The sequence below is a fragment of the Hyla sarda genome, chromosome 8 (genome assembly GCF_029499605.1).
Source record: "Hyla sarda isolate aHylSar1 chromosome 8, aHylSar1.hap1, whole genome shotgun sequence".
NCBI lineage: Eukaryota > Metazoa > Chordata > Amphibia > Anura > Hylidae > Hyla > Hyla sarda.
Window position 1 is genome coordinate 185,088,394 of NC_079196.1, and position 21,396 is coordinate 185,109,789.

Below are 21,396 nucleotides of genomic sequence, written 5' to 3' on the forward strand. Positions count from 1 at the left end.
TTGTCTCCTGATCTCTAGAATGCTAGGCTATACGCGTTTCTGGAGGTCATCTCCTTTTTTCAGTAGATGATAAGGAGGAGATGACCTCCAGAAACGCGTATAGCCTAGCACTCTAGAAATCTCAAGACCCCAACCCAGACTGCATCAGGAGACACCAAGTCTGCAGACTCCGGTACAACACACTGGAGAGGAGGCACTTGTTTCCCGCACACCACACACAGCTGCTGAGACACGGCCTTTGCAGATTGCCAACTTCCCGAACTGCGGGCAATCCCTGTGACACACAGCCGACCTGCTTCTGCAGATGGGAGCGCTGCAGCCATACACCGTATCCGAACGGCCACCACCAGGAATGGGTGAACGGGACATAGTCTCCTGCTATCTTCCCCTACAGGAGTGCTTTAAAGAGCATAGCTCTGCAACAACTGCTACTTTATGAGAATGATAATGGAGCACAGCTCCAAAGCGTGACATTATTGTTTGCCAACTGGATTCTACATACAAACAGAGCATAGCTCTTATTGTTGCACCTTATTATTGGACCACAGTCTATATACTAGATACACAGTAGCCACAATTAACTAATTCTCCAACTGGATCCATATTGGATTATAATTAGAGTCTTCAGCAGTTTTAGATGCATTGGCTTAGAGGGACATTTTTTCATCAATTATCATTGTTGGTGTTCTTTTTCTTACTACTACTGCATTTAATATTTTATCCAGCATATGTACTAACTATAGCATTAGTTGGACTAGGATAGTATCCACAAGGGCCCTGTGGACTACCCCACCCTCTTCGTTATTTGCATCTTTCTTAATAATAAATTGTTTTATTGCTTATCAGTGGTGTCACAACTTCCTCACTCCCCTTCTCCCAACCCTCCCATCCATAATATCCCACTAGGGAGTGCTTGGAGGACTGTATCTCCTTGCTTCAACTCTCCATTTTATTTATGGACTAACCAATGTTTCACATTGGAAAAATAGTCAATAACCCCCCCCCCCCCCCAATTATCTTAAGAGCAATTTTACAAATAGTCTTTAGGGGAAATATAAAGTAGAGAATAGTAGATTAGCTACAAAATGCAGCACTCGTTGGCCTTGTAACGTCAAGACCCCTAATTTTTTAATGGGCGTTGAGGCAATATGGCAGGGTAACAGCATAATTAAAAAGTTAACATGTGACCTGATACTGATGTAAGCCAAGTTGGCATTTCCATTTTGCCAGAAGTGGAGAACTAAGTATATTTTGGTATGGTCTGTTAACACTGAACATCTGAATTCTGCTGAAGCTGCGATACCCCCTTAATTTACATTTATTATTTTTTTTTTATCGTAGATGCGATAAGATTGTGCCACACTTCCATGAAAGAAAAAACAGACAGCATAAATCCTAAAGCTTGCTTTATCGCTTTTTATCTAAGTGCATTTACTAACAGAACTCTGAATTTTTTTTTATTTATTTCCCCACTGTTCTTTTCCCATCTGTGCAAAAATATCCGCTCGTAAAAACACAGCTCTATAATTTTCTGGACATCTGTATGACTGTGGGGAAATCAGGTGTACATTCATTCAAATCGCCATAAAATGAAGAATTCAATGGGCCATATGGTATCTCTTTGTGCTCCATCACATGCTGAATTACTGAAGTATTGTTCCTTAAAAGCCATAATCATACGGGACAGTGCATTGCTGTTGCACTGACCCGCAGGGACTCCATTTCCTGCTGCACAAGCTGCAGGCACACATCATTCTTGTATTTAAATAAGAATAAGTTACGGTCAGAAACTTTGGTGCAGCAGAGTACCATTGCTGTCAATGGGATTCCGTTCCAGTGTGCACTACGGAATTTCAGTGGCAGAGCTTTTACCCGCTAATACTCCACTGCTGAAAGAATAATCTTGCTCCTTCTTCCAGCGGAATCCTAGCAACGACTAATTCAGTCGGTCACGGGCACCCTCGGAATGTTTCCTCACTCTAAACCTAGCCCAACTAGCTCAAATGGGATTTAGTTTAAGAAAGAAGAAAGCTTGGTAGAATGTTAAAAGGGGTACTCCGCTGCTCAGCGTTTAGGAACAAACTGTTCCGCTTTAATATTATTAAGCACTAGCTGAGTACCTGGTGTTAGTTGCTTTTCCTCCTTAGGAAGGAAAGCAGAGCAAGGAGGAAGTTTTTGACCTCATACCGTCCTCATATTATATCCTGACCCCATATCCTGTCCTAAGGTGGGGTTGAGTTGTGATAAAATATTGTAAGCTGAAAATAGAAGAAGGAGCGTGGCTTTGTGGAAGTGAACATGATTTGTAAGCCAGACAGATGCACAAAAAGGGCAGAAAATAGGGGTGTGGCTTAAAGGCTGGGCGTGTATCTACAAGATTGGGTGTGGCTTGCAAGCCGGACTGATGCATTCACCAGGGCATACAGAGAGGTGCTTGTGGAGTAAGGTACTGGAAATCCCATATACTGTACTTGCAACAAAAACCCCAGCCTTCACATAAGGGGTAGGTTAGGGTTACATTTTATTTGACATATAAGTAACGTGGGACCAAGTATTATCGGAATATCTCCAGCTGCACGGAAGTTATGCTGGAACATACATTTCCCATAGATTTGCATGAGACTAAACAAAAACCCTGGCAAATGGGGGTGGGTAAGGGTTAAATTAACTGTCCTATATATTTCTAGTGGACATAAGTAACGTGTCCAAGTATTACAGAAATATTTCCAGCTGTTTGGAAGTTATGCAGTAACATATTTCGCATAGACTTCTATGGGACAAAAACAAAAGCCCTCGCAAATGTAGGTGGGTAAGGGTCACCACGGTGGGTATCTCACGGGGCAGACTATTTTCTTAATTTTTCTTAGGCCACTCACTGCTATGCCGCTCAATTTGGGGGGGGGAAGCTATTCTGCCTGCCTAATTGGGGGGGGGGGGGTGGAGACCATGCTGCCTACCTAATGGGGGGGGGGGGGGGTACTATGCTGCCTACTTAATTGAAGAGGGGGGGAACTGTGCTGCTTAACCCCTTAAGGATGCAGCCCATTTGGGCCTTAAGGACGCAGACAATTCAATTTTTACATTTTCGTTTTTTTTCCTCCTCGCCTTTATCCACAGATTAGTATGAGGGCTTTTTTTTGCGCGACCAGTTGTACGTTGTAATGCAATCACTCACTTTACCATTAAATGTATGGCGCAAAAAAAAAAAAAAAAAAAAAAAAAACTATTTGTGTGGTGAAATTAAAAAGAAAACCACAATTTTGCTAATTTTGGAAGATTTTGTTTTCACGCCGTACAATTTACGGTAAAAATGACATGCGATTTTTATTCCTTGGGTCAATACGATTAAAACGATACCCATGATAACATACTTTTCTATTACTGTTGCGCTAAAAAAAACAAAAACTTTTTAACCAAATTAGTACGTTCAAAATCCCCCTATTTTGAAGACCTATAACTTTTTCATTTTTCCGAAAGAGGCAGTATGAGGGCTAATTTTTTTGCGCCGTGATCTGTACTTTTGATTGATACCATATTTGCTTATATAGAACTTTTAATCCATTTTTTTATGAATTTTTGGGGGAATAAAAGGTTATAAAAAAGCATCTATTTTGGACTTTTATTTTTAAGTTCACACCGTTCACCGTACGGTATCATTAACATTTTATTTTAATATTTCAGATATTTACACACGCGGTGATACCAAATATATATATATATATATATATATATATAAAATATATTTTTTAACACTTTTTGGGGGTGAAATAGGGAAAATGGGACAATTTACGTTTTTATTGGGGGAGGGGGTTTTTCACATTTTTTTTACTTTTATTTTTACATAGCAATTTATATTTATTTATAGCAATCACTCGATTGCTAATACTGTTCAGTACTACGTATAGGACACAGCACTGATCAGCATTATCGGTCATCTTCTGCTCTGGTCTGCGGGAAGGCAGATCAGAGCAGAAGACGCCGGGAAGGCAGGAGGCGGCAGGTGAGGGGACCTCTGTCTGCCGTGCTGGATGACCGGATCGCCGCGGGCGATCCGATCATCCATTTTAGTGCCCGCGATGATGCAGATGCCGTGATCTGTATTGATCACGGCATCTGAGGGGTTAATGGTGGGCCGGGACCTGCCGCGCATGATCCGGGCATCGCTCCGATGCTCGCGGTTATGCTTAGGACTTAAATGTACATCCTGGTGCGTTAAGTACCACCTCACCAGGACGTACATTTATGGCGCACGTCGTTAAGGGGTTAATTTGGGGGGGTACTATGCTGGCCACCTAATGTGGGGAAACTAATACTGGGGAAACATAATTTTGGGGGGGGGGGGGGACGGGGGGGACTATGCCGCTTAATGTGGGGAAACCATGCTGGATACCTAATGTGGGGGAACTGCTGCTTACCTAATGCCGCAGCTTTCACTCTTGGACCCAGGCAGCACAAGGTCTTGGGCCAGCCTTGGCACAGCCTGCCAGAAGATGCCAGCCCGCCCATCAGTTTGGCACTGAGAGAGTGGAGAGCCTCGACCACGGGGGACCCGCGGCATTCGGGAGGAGGCTCGGTGTGGACCAGGGGGCCGGCTCGGCAGAAAAATATTTGACCCACATGGTGAAGAGGTGGGGTTAAGGTGTTGGCCACGCCACACCACGACCCCACTACTATCTTATGTCCCTCTGTAGATGTAGGAAAAACTACAACTCTCAGTAGGCCCAGACTGGGCTTGCTAGGAGTTGTAGTTTTGCAACATCTAGAGGCAACTTGGTTGTAAAACAACACTGCATTGAAAGCCTTCCAAGGCAGTGTAACACAACCAGGGTGCCTCCAGGTGTTGCAAAACTACAACTCCCAGCATGCCTAGACAGCCAAAAGCGGTTTGAGCATGCTGAGAGTTATAGTTTTGCAACCACTGAAGACACCCTGCTTGGGAAACACTCACCTACTGTCATACCGGGCTACCTAACTTATCTACATACATGCCTACCTAACTGCCTAGCTACTTACCTGCCTACTTGCCTAAAAAAAACTGGCTACCTAACTACCTGGCTAGTTACGTGCCCATTTTTACAGAGCAGGACACCAAGGGGGCATTTTTATAGTGTGGAGGCCTATAGATGGGGAGATTGTGTAGAGGAGGGCATTGTAAAAATGCGGAGTCTAACAGGTTTGTCCTGCAGATGCCGAAGAGATGAAGTTTTGGCTAGAAGAAGCAGTCATGTTGGTCTGATCCGAATGGAGAAGAAAAGAAAGAGGACGCCGCTGATCAGAAAACACACCATCTCTGAGTCCCTAGATGTAATTTTAGGTCTCCGTTCACACGTCCGTATTTTCTACTGCAGATTTGCTTAGTAGATTTTGCTGCCCACTGACTAATTCGGTACAAAAATCAGCTACAGCAAATCTCCAGCAGAAAATACGCAGGCGTAAACGTACCCTTAATCACTTATGGAGTCCAACTCCAAGGTTACGGTGTTCATATCAAGGCTGAATATTTATTGCACCATATAACAATGTGCTTTGTTTTATGGTACAATAAAGCTTCAGCCCTGATTTGAACACCGAAACCTTGGAGTTGTTTTTTGTCTTTTTTGCTGGTATCTACCTCTACATGGTCCTGTATATAATCACTTATATGGTTTACAGAGCCTGAGTACAATTGGTATATACCTCCATATGGTCCTGTAATCACTTAAATTTTTGTTTTTGTACTGGTATTATTGGTAATATTTGTCAGATATGGTCACTAACTGTATGGTGATAATATTTCTCGTATACTGTGAGAGATTGGGTGTGAACGAGGGCGTGGCTTGGGCTATGGGCTGTAGCCCCAGTCTTTTGCAGTCCTAGCAACGCCCCTGGTAAGGGTTCATTTACCGATCATATGTTTGTAGTTGGCATTAGTAACATGTGTACCACGTTTCATGTTGAAGGGGTATTCCACGATTTTTTTTATTTGACTATGCTACAGGGGCTGTAAGGTTACTGTAGTTCATAAATTAGTTTATGTACCTGTGTGTCATGGTTTTCTCAGAATTCTTATGGGATTTTCTCCCCAATATTTATTTTTAACAGCATACAAATTGACTGCCGTCTCAGATTTTTCCCGAGACCTGACTCAGTCAGCTGATGACAGGGAGCCTGTCTGCTTCAATGGGTGGAGGGATCCCTTGGTGGGAGAGTTTTTCTTTTTTGCATACAAATCCCATAATTCCCTTTTCCTCCCTCCCACACATCAGCAACCCCACCTATTGAAAGATAAAATGAGCTGCATCCATTCAAAAGACCTGTGGTTTTCAATCAGGGTGCCTACAGCTGTTGCATTAGTTACAGATTGTTCTCTCTCCCACCAAGCGATCCCTCCACCCATTGAAGCAGACAGGCTCCCTGTCATCAGCTGACTAGTGAGTCAGGTCTCTGCCACGTTGCAACCTGGGAAAAATCTAAGACAATAGTCATTTTGTATGCTGTTAAATATATTGAGGTGAAAATCACAGCAGAATTGTGAGAAAACCGTCACACACAGGTACAGACATTATAAACTAAACTAACTTTACAGCCCCTGGAAAACCTCCCATGGAAAACTTTTTTTTTTTTTTTTTTTTTTTTTTAAATCAACTGGTGCCAGAAAGTTAAACAGATTTGTAAATCACTTCTATTAAGAAATCTTAATCCTTCCAGTACTTTTTAGGGGCTGTATACTAAAGAGAAATCCAAAAAAGAAATGCATTTCCTCTGATGTCATGACCACAGTGCTCTCTGCTGACCTATGCTGTCCATTTTAGGAACTGTCCAGAGAAGAAAATCCCCATAGCAAACATATGCTTCTCTGGACAGTTCCTAAAATGGACAGCAGAGGTCAGCAGAGAGCACTGTGGTCATGACATCAGAGGAAATGCATTTCTTTTTTGGATTTCTCTTTAGTATACAGCCCCTAAAAAAGTACTGGAAGGATTAAGATTTTTTAATAGAAGTGATTTACAAATCTGTTTAAACTTTCTGGCACCAGTTGATTTAAAAAACAAAGTTTTCCACGGGAGTACCCCTTTAAGGACTCATGGCGTACCTGTACACGCTAAGCCCTGTCCCGGTGTGAAAAACGGGGTCACGCAGTCACCGGGTCGGTCCCGGCTGCTAACGAAAGCCGGGACCCTGGGTTAACAGCGTGCGGCACCGATCGTTGTGCCGTACGCTGTTAACCCTTCAGACGTGGCGATCAAAGTTGATCGCCGCATCTGAAAACAAAAGTAAACGCTTCCCGGCAGCTCAGTCGGGCTGATCGGGACATCGCGATAAAAATCGTGATGTTCTGATCAGCTGGGACGCAGGCGGAGGTCTCCTTACCTGACTCCGCTGCATCCGATCGGGGTTTAATTGCTCCAAGCCTGAGCAATCGAGCCCCTATCTCGCTGATCCGTGCAAAGCTATGGCTTTGCAGGGATCAGCATAAGAGATCAGTGTGTGCAGTGGGAGCTATAGCACTGCAAAAAAAAAAAAAAGTGAAAGAATAATAAATAAAAAGTTAACAAAGGTCATTTAACCCCTTCCCTAATAAAAGTTTGAATCACTCCCCTTTTCCCATAAAAAAAAACTGTAAATAAAAATTTACATATGTGGTATCGCCGCGTGCGTAAATGTCAACTATAAAAATATATCATTAATTAAACCGCACGGTCAATGGCGTACGCGCAAAAAAATTTCAAAGTCCAAAATAGCGTATTTTTGGTCACTTTTTATATCATAAAAAAATGAATAAAAAGCGATCAAAAAGTCCGATCAACATAAAAATGGTAACGATAAAAAACTTTAGAACACGGCGCAAAAAAATGAGCCCTCATATCGGCCCGTAAGCGGAAAAATTAAGTTACAGGGGTCAGAAGATGCCAATTTTAAACGTATACATTTTCCTGCATGTAGTTATGATTTTTTTCAGAAGCGCGACAAAATCAAACCTATATAAGTAGGGTATCATTTTAACCGTATGGACCTACAGAATAAAGATAAGGTGTCATTTTGACCAAAAAATGCACTGCGTAGAAACGGAAGCTCCCAAAAGTTACAAAATGAATTTGTCTTCAATTTTGTCGCACAATGAATTTTTTTTCCGTTTCGCCGTGGATTTTTTGGTAAAATGACTGATGTTACTGCAAAGTAGAATTGGTGGCACAAAAAATAAGCCATCATATGGATTTTTTGGTGCAAAATTTAAAGCGTTATGATTTTTAGAAGGTGATGAAGAAATTAAAATGCAAAAACGGAAAAACGCTGAGTCCTTAAGGGGTTAAGGACAACTTTTTTTACGTAAAAATTTTTTCCTCCTCGCTTTCAAAAAATCATAACTCATTTTCATCCACAGACTAGTATGCACAGACTAGTATGAGGGCTTGTTTTTTGCACGACAAGTTGTCCGTTGTAATGCCATCACTCTATCATAAAATGTTTGGCGCAACCAAAAAATACTATGTGTGTGGGGAAATTAAATAGAAAACCACAATTTAGCAAATTTTGGAAGGTTTCGTTTTCACGCCGTACAATGTACGGTAAAATTTACATGTGTTCTTTATTTTTTGGGGCAATAGGATTAAAATTATACCCATGATAATATACTTTTCTATTACTATTGCACTTAAAAAAAAATTGCAAACTGTTTAACAAAATTACCGTATTTATCGGAGTATACCACGCACTGGCCTATAACACGCACCCTCATTTTACCAAGGATATTTGGGTAAAAAAAGTTTTTTACCCAAATATCCTTGGTAAAATGAGGGTGCGTGTGTTTGCGCGTGTATACCTCGATACACTGTTGCTTACCCCGCAGAAGCCCCCAGGAAAGGCAGGGGAGAGAGAGGCAGTCGCTGCTCGCTTCTCTCCCCCTGCCTGTCCTGGGGTCTAGAGCCCTGCTGCCCCCGCTTCTCTACCCTGGCTATCGGCCCCATTGCCGGCGAGAAGGGGCAGAGGCACCCATTGCCGGCACCGTTGCCTCCCCCATCCCCGGTTGTATAATTACCTTTTGCCGTGGTCGGGTCCGTGCTGCTTCAGGCCTCCGGTGTGGCTTCCCCTGTGTCGTTGCTATGCGCTGCGAGACGCAATGACGTCACTCGTCATTGCGCCACGCCGTGCAGTGCATAGCAACGACGCAGGGGACACACACCGGAGGCCTGAAGCAGCGCGGACCCGACCCCAGCAACAGGTAATTATACACCCGGGGATGGGGGAGGCAACGGGGCAGCGGCGCCAGCAATGGGTGCCTCCGCCCCTTCTCTCCCCCTGTCTGTCGGCGCCGCTTCTCTCCCACTGGCTATCGGCGCCGGCAATGGGGCAGCGGCACCGATAGCCAGGGGGAGAGAAGGGGCAGCGGCACCGATAGCCAGGGGGAGAGAAGGGGCGGCAGCAGGGACAGAGAAGCTGGCAGTCTCTGCACCTGAAAAAGCCGCTGCAGTTCATTGATTTAAAGCTCCCGCTTTAAATCATTGAACTGCAGCGGCTTATCGGCATATAACACGCAGGTAGACTTTAGGCTAAAAATTTTTGCCTAAAAAATGCGTGTTATATGCCGATAAATACGGTAGTACGTTTAAAATACCCCTATTTTGAAGACCTATCACTTTAATTTTTCCGTATAAGCGGCGGTATGAGGGCTCATTTTTTGCGCTGTGATCTGTACTTTTTATTGATACCATATTTGCTTATATAAAACTTAATACTTTTTTTTTCTAAACATTTTTTTAGAATAAAATGTTATAAAAAAAAGCAGCTATTTTGGACTTTTTTTTAGGTCCACTGTACGGTATCATTAACATTTTATTTTAATAGTTGGGATATTTATGCAGGCAGCGATACCAAATATGCATATTAAAGGGGGTGTATATGTAGTGTTTTACCCTGTATTGTATATGTAGTGTTTTACCCTTTACCTCCAGCTGTTTCAAAACTACAACTCCCAGCATGTACTGACAGACCGTGCATGCTGGGAGTTGCACTTTTGCAACAGCTGGAGGCCCGCTGGTTGGAAAATCTTCAGTTAGGGTCTGTTACCTAACTCCGTATTTTCCAACCAGTGTGCCTCCAGCTGTTGCAAAACTACAACTCCCAGCATGTACTGATCACCAAGGGCATGCTGGTAGATTTAGTTATGCAACAGCTGGAGGTACTTAACTACAACTCCCAGCATGCCGAGACAGCTGTTTGCTGTTCGTGCATCCTGGGAGTTGTAGTTTTACAAGATCTGAATGGCCACAGTTTAGAGACCACCGCACAGTGATCTCCAAACTGTAGCCTTCCAGATGTTGCTAGGCAACTCACCGGCTTCCGTAGTCTGCACCAGGGAGCCAGCTGCACGTAATCGCCGCTGATGGTAAGTGACCCTCTGGCGCCGGTCACAGGACACAGTTCCCCCGTTGTGCCCGGACTACTGTGGGTGGGCAGAACGGGGGAACTGAACTTTAACCCCCCGCTCCTGATCTGGGGGGGGGGGGGAGAAGAGAACGGGTCCACGGGGTGCCTGCTGAATTATTTCCAGGGACCAGGGAGTACCTGTACCCCCTTGGTCTCTAAGTGGTTAAAGCTAGGTTCACATGCTGCATATTCGTAACAAAGAAATGTTTACAATCCACATTTGGCAGAGAGAGAGAGGACAATATCCCTAAAACACATTAATTTCAGTTTTTTACAACAGGATACTATGGGTAATGTATGCCAATCAGGATACTATGGGTAATGTATGCCTGGCAGGCAGTAATGGACATGCTTAGGAAGGATCTGCGCTTGTCTTGGGGCTAAATGGCTATGTCATGAGATTATCATAACACTGTGGCTAGCTTTTTGTGAACTTGTATTTCCTGTTTGACTTATGTTTTTTTTACTACAAATCCCACAATGCCATTTTCCTTCCTCCCACACATCAGGCACCCCACCCATTGAAACAAAAGACCTGTGGTTTTCAATCAGGGTGCCTACAGCTGTAGCATAAGTTGCAGATTGATCTCTCTCCCACCAAGCAATCCCTCCACCCATTGAAGCAGACAGGCTCCCTGTCATCAGCTGACTAGAGAGTCCGGCCTCGGCCGCATTGCAAGCTGGGAAAAATCTGAGACAACAGTAATTATGTATGCTGATAAATAAATATTGGAGTGAAAATCACAGCAGAATTGTGAGAAAACCGTCACACACAGGTACAGACACTATATTATGAACTACACTAACTTTACAGCCCCTGTAGCGTAGTCAAATAAAAAAAAATTCCTGGAATACCCCTTTAACAACCATGCAGACTTCTTTCCCCGGAGGTTAGAATATCAAGGCCTGAAGCCATCAGCTGACTGTCTAAAAGGTGCTTACTTCTAAGGAGGAGGCTGTTCAACCTTTCACAGTGAGGTATATTGTATTTACATGGCCTATTGATTTAATTTAATCTTTTTATAGCACTACCTGCGGCTCACACGGGATGATAACGGTGCACTGGAAAATTGTGTCTTTAGTCTTAAAAGGTCAAAATAGCGATGTGGCTTCCTAACCACTGCCAATGACATTTTCTACTCCTCTTTGATCCCAAAAGGGAGCCTGGCATTAATAATCATCATCTGAGTTGGGGAGCTGGCATCACGCAACGTGTCCAATGAATGGTAATTGCTTGGTGATTCATATAAATAAAGTGTGAATTTTTGTTTTAAACAAGTATACTAGAAAAAAATATTGTTTTGCCAATATGTACAACATATAAAAAGTTTTAATATCTGACAGTGCCCATTTAAACATGTTTTTTCATTTTTTATAAATAAGCAAAGATTTCTAAAATTCTGTTTTCCCTCATTCACTGTAGGGTATTCAGTGCAAATAAATATATCTATCTATCTATTTCTATATTTTAATACAAGGCCACAACATAAAATGTGAAAAATATAAAGGGTCCGAAGACTTTTTAAATGCACCGTATGTTTGCACAATCTCTATCAGCATTTCAGGTCCTACCACTGCATCTCTATTAGGGTAAAGGTTACTATAACATAAGAAAAGTAGCCCCTGTTATGAGTATGTCGCATAAAGGGTAGAATGGTTGGTATCCGCGGGGGATGGTATGTATACATGCCAGATCCATTAAGCTCAGTGGACTGAACGTTGTCTACTAGTGCCTATTTTTTTTATTACATTGCCGAGTGTATATTGCTTTTTGCAGGACTCAAAAGCATGGCTGCCTGTGCTATGGAGTCCGGCAAAAAAGTTAAAAATATAGATAAAATTTTTTTAAAGATACTCTTGCAAATGGGCTAGTAGACTACATTCCGTCTTTTTAACTCAACAGACCTGGGAAGGGCATGTCACAGTATATTTTGGCATACTTTTCTGCCAATATATCCCCTGCGGGTAGGCTACCTTTTAATTGTGAAGATTAAGAATAAGAATTCACCGCAAAAAAAAAAAAAATATATTATATATATATATATATATATATATATATATATATATGTATATATATATATATGTATAGGCCAGGTCCATATAATAGTTTGGTTTCAACTAAAGTGCTGGCTGACTTATTCTTTGTCTGTATTGCACATACGAGGGAGTGGCTACCTCCATGTTGGCCTTGCACCCCACCCACCTCTATCAGGTGTGTATATAAGGTGTCTTGGATGTTCCAGATCCTGCCATGCTTACTGAACTGTTCACACAGAGGCATATTCACAGAGTAGGGTCCGTCCCAATGAGGCCACCTTATCGCGGTGGGACGGTCCAAGCTATTTGACCGCCGGCGGAGACAAATTTGCGAGCTAAGTGCCTCACTATCTCAGTTTCACATTTGCATCTATTACACCATAGCTGTATAGCTCTCCATGTTTTATCTGCATATTCATGTTTCACCTATATCCTTGTGCTGGCAGTGTGCTGCTGCATTCTTCTGTCGATATATATAAAAAAAAAAATTTTAAACGAACCAAGGATTATTCTACTTTTTCTTTCCTTTAGTATCAGTAAGATCTAAAGCATGTACATTGGTCCCTCAAGTTCCAATATTAATCGGTTCCAGGACGACCATTGTATGTTGAGACCATAACTCTATGGAAACCTGGTAAATTTGTTCTGAAGTACCCAAAATTAGGAAAAAAGTGAGGATTAATGAAAAATAAGTAGATAATATAGATAAAGCAAATCCTTACATATAAAAGTAAGAAAGATCTGCTGGCAGCTGTAATCACTGTCTATGTAGAGGACAGGAGATTCTTCAGGGTCCTGTACAGTACTTACAGTGTCCCAAAAATGGTAAAATGGAGCTGTCCACACCTGGAGCAGGTAACCCTGGCACAGGTAAATAGTACAGAACAAGTAATACCTCCCCGTACTGTAGGGGGCGCTACCAGACGGCCAGTCAATGCATGCACTTTAGGAATACAGGGGTTTTACCAGTGAATGTCCATTCTGATTGGTCAGTTCTTCCGGCCATTGACACGTTTCACAGATCTGGACTGCCTGTACATTGTATGTTGAGTCTAGTTTCAAGATACAATGGTCCAGAAAAGACCATTGTATGTTGAAACTATTGTATGTTGAGGCCATTGAAAGTTGAGGGATCACTGTATATTAATTTTGCAGTTGTAAATATAGTCTATTATAGAAATATATCATGCAGATGAAAAGCTATATTCCAAGTACATGTGTGCACATACCTTTTTGTAATGAATGCAGAGCAGATCTGAAGAATGTCAGATAGCCAGGAGGTTGAGGTGACGCATTGAATTCAAAAAAACCCAGAACGCCAGGCTACGGAGAAGAGAATAAAAGGGAGGACAATGAAAGCATTTATTCTGTCCGAAAGGTTTGTGTTTAAATCATTGTTTAACAGTTTTATCAAAATGTATTCCAAAGATAATGTAATAGAATATCACACACTTTAAATTCATGTTTTTTCATTTATTAAATTCATGAAAAAATAAATATCTATAAGGCTAAGTTTCCACTTGGTTTTTTTCTGGCACTTTTTGGTAATTTGCCACTGCAGTTTTTGAGCCAAAGTCAGAAGTGGATCCATAAGGGAGGAGAAGTGTAAGTCCTTCCTTTATGTGTCCTATTCCTTTTGAATACATTTCTGGCTTTGGCTCAAAAACTGCCAGAAAAAAAACCAAGTGGAAACTTAGCCTAACAGCCACAACATTAAAAATCCATCTGCCTAATATTGTGCAGATAAAACAGGAATAGGCTCAGAAGCTATCCTGTGATATCTGGCACCAAGCAGCAGCAGAACCTTTAACCCCTTAAGGACGCAGGACGTAAATGTACGTCCTGGTGAGGTGGTACTTAACGCACGAGGACGTACATTTACGTCCTAAGCATAACCGCGGGCATCGGAGCGATGCCCGTGTCATGCGCGGCTGATCCCGGCTGCTGATCGCAGCCAGGGACCTGCCGGCAATGGCCGACGCCCGCGATCTCGCGGGCGTCCGCCATTAACCCCTCAGGTGCCAGGATCAATACAGATCCCGGCATCTGCGGCAGTTCGCGATTAAAATGAACGATCGGATCGCCCGCAGCGCTGCTGCGGGGATCCGATCATTCATAACGCCGCACGGAGGTCCCCTCTCCTTCCTCCGTGCGGCTCCCGGCGTCTCCTGCTCTGGTCTGTGATCGAGCAGACCAGAGCAGGAGATGACCGATAACACTGATCTGTTCTATGTCCTATACATAGAACAGATCAGTATTAGCAATCATGGTATTGCTATGAATAGTCCCCTATGGGGACTATTCAAGTGTAAAAAAAAATGTAAAAAAATGTAAAAGTAAAAGTAAAAAAAAAGTGAAAAATCCCCTCCCCCAATAAAAAAGTAAAACGTCCGTTTTTTCCTATTTTACCCCCAAAAAGCGTAAAAAACATTTTTTATAGACATATTTGGTATCGCCGCGTGCGTAAATGTCCGAACTATTAAAATAAAATGTTAATGATCCCGTACGGTGAACGGCGTGAACGAAAAAAAATTTAAAAAGTCCAAAATTCCTACTTTTTTAATACATTTTATTAAAAAAAAAATTATAAAAAATTTATTAAAAGTTTTTTATATGCAAATGTGGTATAAAAAAAAAAGTACAGATCATGGCGCAAAAAATGAGCCCCCATACCGCCGCTTATACGGAAAAATAAAAAAAGTTATAGGTCATCAAAATAAAGGGATTATAAACGTACTAATTTGGTTAAAAAGTTTGTGATTTTTTTTTAAGCGCAACAATAATATAAAAGTATATAATAATGGGTATCATTTTAATCGTATTGACCCTCAGAATAAAGAACACATGTCATTTTTACCAGAAATTGTATGGCGTGAAAACAAAACCTTCCAAAATTAGCAAAATTGCGTTTTTCGTTTTAATTTCCCCACAAAAATAGTGTTTTTTGGTTGCGCCATACATTTTATGATATAATGAGTGATGTCATTACAAAGGACAACTGGTCGCGCAAAAAACAAGCCCTCATACTAGTCTGTGGATGAAAATATAAAAGAGTTATGATTTTTAGAAGGCGAGGAGGAAAAAATTAAAACGTAAAAATTAAATTGTCTGAGTCCTTAAGGCCAAAATGGGCTGAGTCCTTAAGGGGTTAAAGGGTTACTCCGGTGGAAATTTATTATTATTATTTTTAATCAACTGGTGCCAGAAAGAAACAGATTTGTAAATTACTTCTATTAAAAAAGCTCTATCCTTCCAGTACTTTTTAGCAGCTGTATGCTACAGAGGAAATACTTTTCTTTTTGAATTTCTTTTTTGTGTTGTCCACCGTGTTCTCTGCTGACACCTCTGTCCTTGTCAGGAACTGTCCAGAGCAGCATAGGTTTGCAATGGGGATTTTCTACTACTCTGGACAGTTCCTGATACGGGCTTCAGGTGTTAGAGAGCCCTGTGGACAAGACAAAAAAGAAATTCAAAGAGAAAAAAAAAGTGCTACCTCCGTAGCATACAGCTGCTAAAAAGTACTGGAAGGGTAAAGATTTCTTAATAGAAGTCCTTTACAAAATCTGTTTACCTTCCTGGCACCAGTTGATTTAAAAAAGAATAAAAAATAAAAAAAAGTTTCCACCGGAGTACCCCCTTTAAGGCCTGTAAGTTGGCAAATATGGATGCCAAGTCAGCAACTTAATCTCTTCGTTGTATTCCTCAAGCAATGCTTGAACATCTTTTTTCAGTGTGACAAGGCACATTATCTTACTGGAAGAGGCAATTGCCATATGGGAATACCTCTGCCATAAAGCAGAGACGTGGCCCTGTACAATATTTAGGTAGGTGGTGCACATCATAGTAACATCAACCTGAATGTAAGAGGCTAAAAAGATCACACTGCCTCATCTCCTTCCTCTGGAACACACAGGTGCGATCTGTCCCCCATGGTCCATTTCTGAAGCACTGTAGGCACTTAAAGCAGTGAAAAAGCGGTCATTGTATGACCAGTCTGCAGTGTCACAGCAATATAAGCATTGTTGCCAGGTTATATAGCACTGTTTCCCAACCAGGGTGCCTCGAGCTGTTGCAAAACTACAACTCCCAGCATGCCCAGACAGCCTTCGGCTGTCTGGGCATGCTGGGAGATGTAGTTTTGCAACAGCTCGAGGCACCCTGGTTGGGAAACAGCGCTATATAGGCTAAAAACACCATCTGGAAGCCTTCAGGGCAGCAGCAATCATGAAGATAATAAAGTTTGAATCATCCCGCACTGTATGCAAGTTAAGATCATGACCAACATCAATGGTGACATTGGTGGTGTACGGGCTGCCAATCACCTTAAGGCATGAATACAGCTTGGAGACGCTGTGACGGAAGAACACCCCCACTTGACTACTTGATCCTACTTACATACAGCACAAGGTTAAAACTTTTTTTCTCTCCATACATCCTCGACAGCACCACAGGAAGTATAACCCATTGATCTGATAGGGTCAAGAAGCACAGCACTTCACGTCTGGCGACGTCATCTGGTTCCCTACGTGCCAGTCAATGGGCGGAAAATTGAAATATCAATGAATGCATATTTTGGGTGCTGCTTGCTGGGTCGCCATGATCAGAGCTGTTTTTATATATTCTGAAGTACATTCTCACCCTTTAGAGGTTATTTTTGCAGTTATGTATGCTATATTCATATATACTAACTAGGGATCGCCCGATATCGATTTTTTTTAGGGCCGATACCGATAATCTGTGGCCTTTCAGGCCGATAACTTATACCGGAATAAATTATCGGCTATTTCTCCACAAAGACACCCCCCCCCCCCCCTCCCCCGAAGGAGCAGCTGCAGATCATTGATCTTAAGCGGGCACTTTAAATCAAAGAACTGCAGGGGCTTTTGCGAGGGCCAGAGACCGCCACAGCCACCCGCTTCTCGCCCCCTGCCTGTCCTGGGGACCTCCTGAGTCCAACCCCCCCCCCCCCCCCCCCCACGTCCTCTAGCCAGAGACCGCCGTCCGCTTCTCTCCCCCTGCCGGTCCTTATTCCAACCACCGCCACTGCCCCATTGCCTCCCCGGTTTTATAATTACCTGTTCCCGGGGCCCGCGCTACTTCTGGCTCCGGCGATGTCATGAGCTGTCACTGTGCGCACTGACGGTGACATCGCGTTAAGGACATCACGCGTCATTGCACAGCGTAACGCAGGACGCCGCAGAAGCCAGAAGTAGCGCGGACCCTGGGAACAGGCCGTTATAAAACCAGGGATGGGGGAGGCAATGGGGCAGCGGCTGTCTCTGGGGGGAGGTCATTATCGGATTATCGGCAAGGTAATTGCTGATACCGATAACGTCCAAAATCGTGAATATAGGCCGATAATCGGTCGATCCCTTATACAAACATGGATATGGGAGAAATCCAGGAAAAAAAAACAAACATTCTGTTTAGGATGAACTTTTTTGGGGTCTGAAGGAAAAGAAACTTGTCCATGTTACCATTCAGTCCAGAATATGGAACAAATTAGAAAAGCCAGAGGAAAAAAAACAAACTAACACTCTCCATGCCAGGAGAAATGAAGTAGAAACTCCTATTAATGACGTGGACCTCTAAGATTGGAAAGATGTTCATAAGAACAATGCACCTGTAGCCATATTGTCTAAAAAAAAAAAAAACACCCTACCCTTTGAGAACCCAATGTTTAAATATTAACATTGTGGCAATTTGTAGCAGGATCCATGCATGTATGGATAAAACAACTGGAATGACATCTGAAAGAGAAGACTCAGGGAACATTTCATGGAATCCAACCCTTTGCTACGACAAGCCACAGGGTTCCAAGTGGATGCCTCCAGAGTCTGAGGATTGTGGCCAAAGAAGCAAAACTTACTAACACTGCCAGAAGATGTAGCCAGGAGATAGAATTTTCAAGGCAAAGCTATGTGGCATTCCTTTTGAGGGTATGTATGTCTTTAGATCAACACTACAGAAAATCCTTGAAAAATCATCTGACAAGAAGAAATCTCCACCAGAAGGCAAACCGTTTAAAAAAGGAACAAGCCCTTTCGTCAACCTAAGAACCAAGACAGTTACAGAGGTAAAGGAAAGGGGTCGCTGGAGCTACACGAAATGGGGCAGAAACTAAAAACATCTCCCCGTCCAAAGATAATCTTAGGTTATCTGGAAGCCTGGAGGAGGATAACTCAGAATCCATGGATCCTCGGCATAGTCCAAGAATGGTACAGGATCCAATTTTTATTGGATCCTGTACCCCACCCCCCCACCCCAAGTTTGCTGTTACCCTTCAGTCCTCCAGCAATCTCCAAAAGAAACGGCTTGCAAATGTCCACAATCTCCTGAATTTAAAGGACATAATTCTGTTCCAAGAGACAAATTAAGAAAAGGACATTATTCAAAGCTTTTTCTTTTAGAAGAACCGAACTGGAAGTTGTCAGATTGCAAATTAAAACTATTAAACAAGTATATCGAATGCAGACATTTCAAGATGTAATCTATACCGTTCACCATTCCCCATAGTCGGAAAAAGATGATCATGGCTACAACACTGTAGCCATGGACCACTGCAACACTTAGAAATTTCTAAGATTTGCTATCATGGAAGACAAGAAGATACGCCACTACCAGATCTTTGCCCTCCCGTTCAGGATTTCATCAGCACCAAGGATCTTTACGAAGCTCATGGCATAAACAATATCTCATTTTCACCTCTAGAGCGTTAATACGGATGATTCTAGATGATTTTCTCCTCATTGGGAAGCAACTAATTGTTTATGGCAAAATATTCAAAGCAAGTGCGAGTTACTGAGCTCCCTAGGTTAGTTAATGAACAAGTCAGATCTAGTCCCATCTTATCAGATCTTCTGAGGCATTCAGGAGATACAGACAGGGGTGTGTAAATTTTAAATATAACTACTTGTCCCTCATGACGATCCACTTGTCCTGGTACACAAAATTTTAATCAAAATAGTATGTAAATAAGGTCTTTATTAGTTTATTTAGTTTTTGCGCTTTTGTTCTCTCCACGCCCTATAATAGCCCAAATTTTTATTTTTTCATCTACAGAGTCATATGAGGTGTTATTTGTGGCATTTTTGGTATTTGTTCATTTTTCCATAACATATGCTCCAAAAATATATTATTTGTGATGTGAAATAATTTTGCTAATTTTTTTTTTTTTTAAAGCCATTCACCTTGTGGTCAAACTTGCATGTTATTTGATTCGTAAGGTCAGCCAGATTACAGCAATACCAGTAAATGGCTAATGTATGTGTGTTTAAACTTTTATTTCTTAATTTTTTATTTTTACACATTATTGGTTCCTTAGGGGACTTAGATCTGTATGAAGAATCTAATGATTCCTTCTCAATGAAGTTCCATAGAACTCTATTGATCTGTGTGATTTGTGCTCATTTGGTTGAGCCTGCTCAAGGCAGGCTCAATCAAATGCAGATCCACAGAGCCATGGGATGAGAGGTAAGCCCTGCGGCTACCTCCACTCCATAGTGGATCGCCCTCCTGTGATTGCATTGCAGGGGGCCAATCCATCCCACTAGTCCACCAGGGATTGTGATAAGATCCCTTTAGATCGCCGCTGTCAAAGCTGACAGTGGTGATCTAAAGGGTTAATAGCCAGCTACAGCAATCAGTTGGGAGCCCCGGGATTTGAGCAGGCATGAGTCAGGAGCCCGCTCCATAAACCATGAGTGCTGCAGTCTTAAAATTAGAGGTCCGTTGTGAGGTGCGAACCGCGTCCGTTCTGCACCTCACCGGCCCTGCTTGCCCAATGCAGGGCTAAACGCATTAAACATTTACCTGCCCGGCGCCCTACATGTCCCAGGAGTTGGGCGATCGAATTTTCACATCCCAGTACAGATATCTTTCTTGCCAGAAGTGAAAGAGAGACTCTCTCTTATACTAATAGATAAGAAGTTTCTGCAGACTAATGTGGAGGATTTCAGCTCTGGGCTCCATGACTGCATGCATTCAGGCAGTCCTATGGAGTCAGGCCCATCAAGGCCTATACAGAGACAAATCCTGTCAATTTAGAAGATTTAAATAAAGAAAAAATAAATAAATTGGCCTAGACAAACAAATCACTGGAGGTCAAGTAAGCTCTAACCTGGTGGCTGAACACCTGGAATGTTCTTTTAAAAAGTAGCCGACTGTGTGAGCTCAGGTGCTGGTGTGCATACTCAAGGGACCAGTTGTCCAACTTCAGAGAGCTCTGTGCAGTCTGGGAATGTCTAACCCAGGCAGAACCGCTAGTGAAGAACACTCATGGTTTCATACTATCCAGCAATGTAACCTATAGCCCATCTGAAATCAGAGCAGTTCCACGCCGGGATCTACATTCCAGGGGCTGGTGATATAAATAACCGTGTGTGATCCAGCAGGGTTGTGACTATATATACAAGGCATGAGGGGTGTGCTGATAGGGGCTGCATCCCTATGCCTAATATTCTGTCGTTATCCCCAAGAATGGGCGGCGAGGGATGGAATGTGCTGATTTGTCCCGGATATCATAAGTTTCAAGCCCCTGTTTTGATACCCACATGATGTATCAACACCTTTTAACTATCAAGTGCTATTATGGTCTCCTGATAAACCTACTTATATTAATCTAGGGGAAGCATGTTGAGACACAAGATCAGATTACGATTTGAGGCTGGTCAGAGTTGTGTTTTATCTTTTAATCTTATATCTGGAAAACAGATTACAGCGATTGTCTTTCTAGGATCTACAGCTTTATTTTGGGGCTGTCCCCATTTTGGGGAGGGGTGACATTAGTCATTCTCTTATCTTCATTATAATGAGGGTTAAGCTTTAAGTAACAAACCTTTTCATCCTTGACATAACGATTGCTTGGTCCTATTCACATACAATATATCACCTTGAGATAAGTGACTGTGAGCCAAGGTCTCCAGCTCCTATCAGAGCAAATCTTGAGGTGGGCAG

General features: G+C 42.4%; 1 protein-coding gene across 1 annotated transcript in view; it reads right to left on the bottom strand.

Moving 5' to 3' along the window:
- TXNDC11 (thioredoxin domain containing 11) overlaps window positions 1-21,396 on the bottom strand; it is a 71,274-nt gene that overhangs the window by 26,532 nt on the left and 23,346 nt on the right. Inside the window, exon 5 of the mRNA XM_056534131.1 lies at window positions 13,671-13,764. Within this exon, the coding sequence (XP_056390106.1) occupies window positions 13,671-13,764 (94 nt within the window). The remainder of the gene's footprint in view (window positions 1-13,670; window positions 13,765-21,396) is intronic.